The 8605-nt window shown below is 28.1% G+C and overlaps 1 protein-coding gene across 1 annotated transcript; it reads right to left on the bottom strand.

Moving 5' to 3' along the window:
* Positions 1 to 388: 388 nt before the first annotated feature.
* On the bottom strand, positions 389 to 3752 carry F3'5'H (flavonoid 3'5' hydroxylase). Its single transcript, NM_001247911.2, has 3 exons — positions 3361 to 3752; positions 2087 to 2661; positions 389 to 1188 (listed from the first exon to the last, which is right to left on the bottom strand). Exons 1-3 carry the CDS (start codon positions 3686 to 3688, stop codon positions 556 to 558), a joined length of 1536 nt encoding a protein of 511 aa, NP_001234840.2. The 5' UTR covers positions 3689 to 3752; the 3' UTR covers positions 389 to 555.
* Positions 3753 to 8605: the final 4853 nt, after the last annotated feature.

Genomic DNA, 8605 nt, shown 5'->3' with positions numbered 1-8605 from the left:
TAATGTATCAGCGCAACAAATAAATGTATCTCGCGCATCAGATTAGTGTGTCAGGTATAAAATGTATACCAGATTAGGGTATCATATATAAAATGTTATGTATCTTACTTAACGATTAATGTATCTCGCACATCAAATTAATGTATCAACGCTTATATCATTGTATCAGTTTGAGGGATTTTTGTAATTATAAACTTATAAGGGACAAATGGTAATTTTACCTTAAAAGTATGTGATTTTTGTCCTTTGCCCTTATTTTAACGTGCTACTTGAATCAATATCCAAGTTCGTTATCCTACTCTATATTAAAGAAAAAGAAAATTTTGAATAATATGAAATAAAATCAAAGGTCTTAAGGCTTAGTATTCCAATATCGAAGAAAAAAAAATCTACAAGCACAAAAGTTTATTAGAAGAAAGCCAAGCAAATTACAAAATAAATCCCTTCAAGATATCGCACTATCATTATTTTTGTATGTAGCCAACACAGGTGTTCCTTACGTTATGGTCTTTAGCAGGTACGTTATACTATAAATTGTTAGGAAGGCTCGCTCGATCAGCAACGATAAACGTCCAAAGATAGCCTTGGAGTAACCATAGCTTCTAGAGGGACAGCTTTTTGCAAAGCTAATCCAAAAGATTCCTCCATATTAATATCAATAACATTATTTGGTAATTTCCAATCAAATGAATGAACCAAAGTTCCCAATATATATTCCACCATCACTATTCCCATCCTTGTCCCCGCGCAAATCCTTCGTCCCGCACCAAATGGAATTAACTCGAAATCATTCCCACGAGGTTCAATCTTTGCGTTTTTCCCGCTAAGGAACCTCTCGGGAGTGAACTCGAGCGGATTCTCCCACACGTCAGGATCTCGTCCAATTGCCCATATGTTGACACTAAGCCTAGTATTTTTTGGTATGTAGTAACCATCGACCGTGCATGGCTCGCTCGATACCCTAGGGAGATTTAGTGGCGTTGAGGGATGTTTTCGAAATGTTTCTTTGCAAATTGCACGTAAATAAGGAAGATTTGGAATATCAGACTCAATTAAACGTCTGTTTTTGCCAATTACTTGGTCCATTTCTTGTTGTGCTTTTTCGAAAATTTTAGGATTTTTCATCATTTCTGCAAGGGCCCATTCTATTACACTTGATGAAGTGTCTGTACCAGCAGTGAATAAATTCTGTACCAAAAAATTGTCACAAATAATACGTTAGCATATTTTTAATTTTTTTTATATGTCAGAATATTAATTAGAAAGGAAAATTAATTTAATTAATAGAAACCTTTCCTACAAACAAAAAAAAAAAAAAGAGGTGGAATTAGTTACGAATATTATCAATAATTTGCTGTTAAATAGCTCGTGTCTAACATAATTTTTTTCTAACAATTTTTTGTTAATTCGTCAATAAATGAGATTAGCAATAAAATTTCATTGTTTAGCAGTAGAAGTTGTCAATCTAATTCTTTTTTTTTAGTGTTATGAACGAAAGTCTGCACAAGAAAACTCTTTTTTTTTAGGTATGTTTGGAATAATAGTGTATTTCTAAAATATACGAGTATGACACTACTTAAATGATCAGAAAATATAGGATAAACCTTTTAAAAAATTTCATATATATACTATCTTTACCTACTTATCTAAATAAGGTTACGTTTGTTTCGACTATGTTCCTCATATGATTCTTCAGAACGTTATGTTACTTGTGGCAGATTCTTAAAAAATGTATTAATAATTTTTAACAATTCAAAAACACATTAACATTTTTTTAGTAAGAGGCCAAGCATCATAAGTTTCAAGTAATTTCTACTCCCTCTGTCTCATTTTATATGACACTTTTTGATTTCGGAATTCAAACAATTCTACCTTTTACTGTTAGTTTTTCATAAATCTTTTAAATATTTTGAATTATCAATTATTGTGACTTATAGTACTTTTCACGTAGTTTACACATATAAATTTCATTTCAAAAAAATGAAGATTTCATACGCAAATTTTACGATCAAACTTAAATTAGACTCTCAGAAAACAAAAAGTGTCGCGTAAATTAAGACGTAACATATACTTAGAAGATACGTACCAGCAAAAGTGCTTTTATATTTGTTGTACTTAGCCTTTCTCCTTCTGAATTATCCCTATTTGCCATAACAACATCAAGAAAATCAGGATTTTCTTTTCTTTCATTGCTAGTTGCTTCATGTTCATCAAACATTTTTGTCAATAAATCATCAAATTTTTTATGCAAATTTTTCATCCCTTTTTCAATTCCTTGTATATCCATCCAAGCTAACTTAGGTATAAAATCACCAATATTAAAATATCCTGCAACCGTCATTAATTCCACAACCATATTCTTAAATTCATTAACCTCAACCCCTTTTTCAACAAACACTCTTTTACTCAACATTACTTGACCAATCATATTTGCCATCGCAAACGTTAACACATCAGCAATCACCACACATTCGCCATCCTGGCTTGCATCGAACATCGATTTTAGCATGTGACCTAGCTCATTGGCACGAACGTTGGCCCAATTTTCTAAAGCTTTTCCACCTAGCATGTGTAAGTTGCTCAATTTTCTTAGCAACTTCCAACGTGGTCCATAGGGTGCAAAAACCATGTCTTGGGCATTATAGGCCAAATGTGTGGCACCTAATTTAAAGGATCAATAAAAAAGTATTAATTGTTAGAAGATTTTGAGAGTTTTTAAATACAAAATGATAAATTAGATGGGATATTTTTAATTTTATGAGTATAAAAAGTTAATTCTATAGAAATTACCTCTAAAAAAAGACTTTAGATCACCTTAAAATCATAAATTAAAGTTCTAAAACAACGATAGATTTATGATTTAAATATAATGTGCTTGACCTTTAAAAAGTTCAGATGAATTTAATACTAGTTGCAATCGTAGTGTTTTTTTATATAGAAAAGTTGTAAGTAATAATATTGAGTTCAGATGAATTTGTAGTAGACTAGTGGTGCAGAAAAGCTACATCAGGGGTCATTAATTACCCTAAAATATGGACAAAAGCTATAGCTGATACACCGAATCCGAAAAAGGACAGTGTCGCAATAGAATGTGAAACCGACTTTCTATCATAACTCAAACATCGATAGACAATTTTACGATTCGAACTTATGTCCTACGTCTCACAAAGACAAATTACCAGTATTTTGGAAGTATTTGAACAATATATCAAAAACTTAATCAACAATGCTTTTACCTACAAGAAAACACATACATACCACAAACCATATGCTATAATTTTTAACCCTACTCATTTAATTTATAACCCTACTATATACTATAATTTTTTAATATTAACAAATTACTACTAATATTTTTACCTGCATTAGGTGGACGATTAGAGAAATTAATATCAAGTGTTTTCAAGAAAGCTTTAGCAGCATTAGGGGTAGAAGCAACAACCATCCCACATGTACCAACTTTTAAATACATAATAGGTCCATATTTTTTGGCCATTTTTGCAAGTGCAACATGTGGCATTGAACCTAAAAGTGGTAGTGCTCCGATCACCGGCCACCCCGTCGGACCCGGCGGTAGCGGTAGTCGCCGCCCCCGCTCCCGGACGGTGGTTATTAATTTTGAAATAATAATATGTACTATGATATATATTATAGCCGCAACAAATAACTCATTAATACGTAACGCCATGATTAAAATCGAAAATATATATAATATAAAGCTTATAATGTATATATATAGTTTTAATACTTCTAATTTTTCAATATCACAATTTGTTTATATATATAGAGTGAGAATGAAGTAGAAGGAAAATGAACGAGAAGTTGAATTTAAAAAATAAAAAAAAAAATGGACATAGGGTTTGGTAGGTATTTAATTTGTAAGTGAATATCACGTTGAACTTTTTTGTATCTACCGTTCAAACATTTCATAGTGTATTAGTTGCATTTAAATTGATTGGGGCTACAAATAAAAAATTAATTTGAATAGTCATTCATCTATTAGCTTAAATTGGTAATAATATATATATATATATAATTAACGCTTAACTTATGTATACTGATGAATAAAAATAAATATTATTTGATCAACTATTTAATTTAGATAAAGATTATCTGTATGCATTTTCAATCCAAAATTTCTGAAGTTTTTTTTTTCTTGAAACTCTATGCACCGTCAAACATGACTACATAAATTGAAATAGAAATTGAACTAGTTGATTGAGGGGGAGAACATTACTTTGTGAATAAATTTATCCAATTTGTATGTCGATAAAAAATAATATGTATCTCTTAAAATTATTTGAAAATTCGTGTAAACTGATTCGAACATATTTTGATTGGGTTATAAACTTAACCAAATAGTCAGAGAAAGACAATTACAACATTTACTTAACCAAATAGTCATAGAAAGATAAGTACAATTTACAACCAACATTTCACTCTGCTACCACTTTCTTTTTGTTACTTCTTTGGGATAGTATTTCGACATAGATTTTATTTAAAAAATTCAAATTTAGCAATACTTGTAAAATCTGTCCACGTCAATATTTCACTTGCAAAATGGACTAATTATTTAAGGAAAAAGGGTCAAAATCATTTTTAAATTATGAAAAATGAATAAAAATGTTATCTGTTTATAGTTTAGTTTAAAAAAAAATTTACAGTCAATATTTTAGTTCAGAAATACACGCTGTTTATATTTTTGTTCCTTTTACATAGTCTAAGGACATTTTTGTTCCTTTCACTTGTAAATATAAAACTTTCTTTTTTAGTCGGTTTAAAAAAGTGACATTTTTATATTTATTAAAAATTTAATTTTAAAACATTTATATTATAAGCTAGTGAAATAGTTGTCTTTCTTTATTTTTTATACGGCTAAACTAACTCGCATAAATAGAAACAAATAAAATATTTATTATCAGTTGACTGTATTAATTAGCTTAAATTCTTTCATGTCCCTCCATCTAGGTTAGGGGTGAGCATAATACGGTAGATATCAATGTATTATATCAAATCAAATATTTTGCTATCATAATTTTGATATTATAATATGATATATGATATGTATTAAAAAAAATTGATATTCAATATTTCTAAATAAAATATCTAAATATCAAATACCTTACAGAAATATATAATTATATGAATAATTTGTGTATATTATTATCTATAATATTAACAAACATACAAGCTAGTACTTGTATAAATTCAAATGTATGGATACTGAAATTTTGATTTTAATTAATTATTTTTTATGTAATTGCTTAACAAATTAAAGGAAATTGCTCATATTTAGCGGTAATTAAGTAAAATATGTATTTTTAGCTGCAATTAGCACTCTTTGTATATGTCTCTGAAGCCTTTAGCAATATTGGTTCTAATAATGACACTTAACTAATATCAGTAAAGATTTTACCGCTCTTTATTAATATCAATATTTATCAACGCTAAAAATTATTTTTGTTATAGTGTGTAAAGTGTTATTATGATGTATTAAGATTATTTTTTTAAAAAAGATTGAGGTGATTCTTTATTATATGAGTATATATAAATTAAAGTTGAATAAATTATGTTTTACCAAATAGTAATATTAAAATCAAACTTAAAATATCAAATCATACCGAAATAATTTTGTATGAAAATGATATAATTTTCTTAAAAAATGTATACCAAATTACTTAATTGAAGTTTTAAATATTGATCTAGATTGATTAGTATAGCACTATTTAATTAAATGATTTTGTTACACTACCTAATATCTATGAAGCATCATTTACCATGTATTAAGGGTTTTCAGTATTGCATAGTTGAATTTGTTATTTATTTGTATATATATATATTTTAGTTCTTATAATGAATGACCATTTATATATAATAATGTACACATAATAGCAATTGATCTTTACCCAGAAAGTCTTTTTTTAAAAAAAAAATGTTATAATAAAAACAAATTAATATTTAAAAATCTCAAAAGATATTCATATCTCATTGAATAAAAAATTTAATTGCTAATACATTATTAATACTTGTAATGTACCACAAAGAATAAAACTTTTTAAAGCACTCACATATATTTAAAATAATTCAAAAAAAAAATTAAAACATTTTGAGTTGTAGTTTGTGATATAAGTAATGAAAAAAATAATTAATATTTGAATAGAACGGCTATAGAGAGGTAATGTTATTAAAGATTAGTGACATAATAATGACTATTGTTATAGGTATTACATATGTTTGGTCAACTTTAGAAGCATCAACCACCTTATGCTGCCGACATGATAGAGTGATAAATATTTCTTTATTCTTAATCAAGAGATTTCAAATTCGAGTCTCCTTAGTATGAGGTCGCATTTGTTAGGAGCATTTTACCCCTATGTAGACTTCTCAAAGCGAATTTGAATTTAATCAAGAGGAGTCTCAGGTTCGAGACTCTTGGGTATGGAGTCGTCTTTGTTAGGGAGCGCATTACCCTCAATATGGGACTTTCCAATGCGAATCTGGACTTAATCGGCCTCTAATGTAGATATCAAATATCTCGTGGAAAACAGACGTGAATCTGAATTTAATCGGACTCTAATATGGATATCGAATATCAGATGAGAAACAAAAAATATATATATATATGAAAAACTTTCCAATGCGAATCTAAATTTAGCGAATATAAACATCAGATGTTTGGAATATTTGAATTATAAGAAACATGATATTTTTCAATGAAGTTACAACTCCAATTTGTAAGCTTAAGGTTAGTTGTCTGTTTAATCTAGCCCTTGTGAATAATTTAGATCACTATCTTGATTTTGTCAGCTCCTTAGCCCTTTGAGTTTTTCTGCAGTGAAAAATTAAGTTTAAAATATAATTACTATGATAAAAAAATAAAGTTACAGAAAAATTTGAATGTAATTAAGAAAATAGGAACTTACAATTGTTTGAATGGAAGATAGAAATAGTTAAAAAAAAATGATGATTAAATGGCACTTATTGCATTGATAGCCATTTGTCAAAAATGTTGTGCATCATTAATAATTGCTCTTCTTAATTTAAATATGCAAATAAATGACTAAAAATGGAAGTTGGAAATTTAATTAAATCAATCAGAATTATCGTCATTATAGTGATTTGACAAAAAGTGTATCAATATAATAATGAGGATTTCACTGTTATTATAAATAAATATTATTTTTATTAAGAAGTAAAATATAATTAAAAATAAAATAAAAAAATACCGTTATTAATAAAGTAGTATTATAAAAAAAATGTTAATAGCAATAAAACTTACTATTTTTTGAATGGCAAATGTAATTCAATGACTCCTTTAGGAGGACAAACTTGAAATTTTTACTCTTTTTTCTGTGTAAAGTTGAGGCGTTTTATATCATGCGGGACGAGGCATAAGTCTCGAGATTTGAACGTAAATTCCATGAATTTACAGGGCGTAGTCTCATCTATATTCAAATTTATAGTTTTGTTACTAATAAAATAAGCAAAAGTAAACCTTTTAAAAATTTGAGACAAGTATTAATAATAAAGAAAAAAGTATTATAATTATTATTTGAAAAATATCACTAAAGCAATAATAAAAATATGCTTTAAAGCAACAAAAAATAAAAACGCTTAGGCATACGTTTTTAAATCCAAAACTTACGTTTTTATGTTCAGAGTTTACGCTACGTTTTTAATTTACGCCCAAGAGCGTTTTTGGTACAGCCCATCCCAATACTCGCCGTGGAACTCGCCCCATTTAAAACACTGATTGCAACAATATTACATTTGTTTCTGATCTAAAAACTCTCATAAATTTATAAAATACAATCAGAGATCTTTATAACAACTTCTCACTTTAACAGTCAAATTTTTCTGATCTAACTCTCATAAATTTATAAAATACAATCATAGATCTTTATAACAACTTCTTACTTTAATGGTCAAATTTCCTTTAAAACTGATTCTTATTTCTTCATATATGATATGTTACGTTGTTTGTTCTCTATAACAACATTTATTACAAAACAAAAAAAAATATTCAGACAAACGATATTAGATTTTTTTTACTATGATAAAATACATTCTACCGCATACTAGCCGGGGGTTGGAGTACAATATGCTTCTTAACCACCTCTAATATTTGACCATATATACACGTGGTGGTTGACAATATATTCATAAAAGGCCAAACTGTCTTCATCATATTGGTATTTTTTTTGTCATCATAATTGAATTTAAATAGAAAACAAGTTTGCACCTCCAATTTAGGATAGTGATAAATGGTATTTCTATGTCAGATATGAACTTGTGAATAATAAATTATTTTTAGAAGGACAAGAAATTTTTTGATAATGTGACTAACTATTACTCACCTGCCTCTAGATGTCAATTGATGAATGGATAGGCGTAGCAGAAAAGACCCAAGAAACTCACAACTATTGGATTGATCAGAAGATCCTTTCAGTTGGCTAGAATTCGTTACTTGAACAAAACTATATCCTGTGGAATCATTTTGAATATTTGACGATACATTCTGTACCTTGCTAAAAAACCAATCCTTGTTTACCAACCACACATTGTCTAACCAAATCCAATTCTCTCTCGATACATTCCTCAAAAA

This window comes from Solanum lycopersicum, chromosome 11, assembly GCF_036512215.1.
Source record: "Solanum lycopersicum chromosome 11, SLM_r2.1".
Classification (NCBI taxonomy): domain Eukaryota; kingdom Viridiplantae; phylum Streptophyta; class Magnoliopsida; order Solanales; family Solanaceae; genus Solanum; species Solanum lycopersicum.
Note: the sequence above shows the minus strand (reverse complement) of the source record. Positions and strands in the feature narration are given on the sequence as shown.

What these genes read in the sequence shown, in the direction of transcription:
- F3'5'H (NM_001247911.2), bottom strand. Translation starts at nt 3,688, where the DNA reads ATGGCGTTACGTATTAATGAGTTATTTGTTGCGGCTATAATATATATC. An exon ending in TAATCGTCCACCTAATGCAG is followed by an intron (nt 2,662 to 3,360) that starts GTAAAAATATTA and finishes CCTTTAAATTAG; the next exon opens with GTGCCACACATTTGGCCTAT. An exon ending in ATATAAAAGCACTTTTGCTG is followed by an intron (nt 1,189 to 2,086) that starts GTACGTATCTTC and finishes TTTTTGGTACAG; the next exon opens with AATTTATTCACTGCTGGTAC.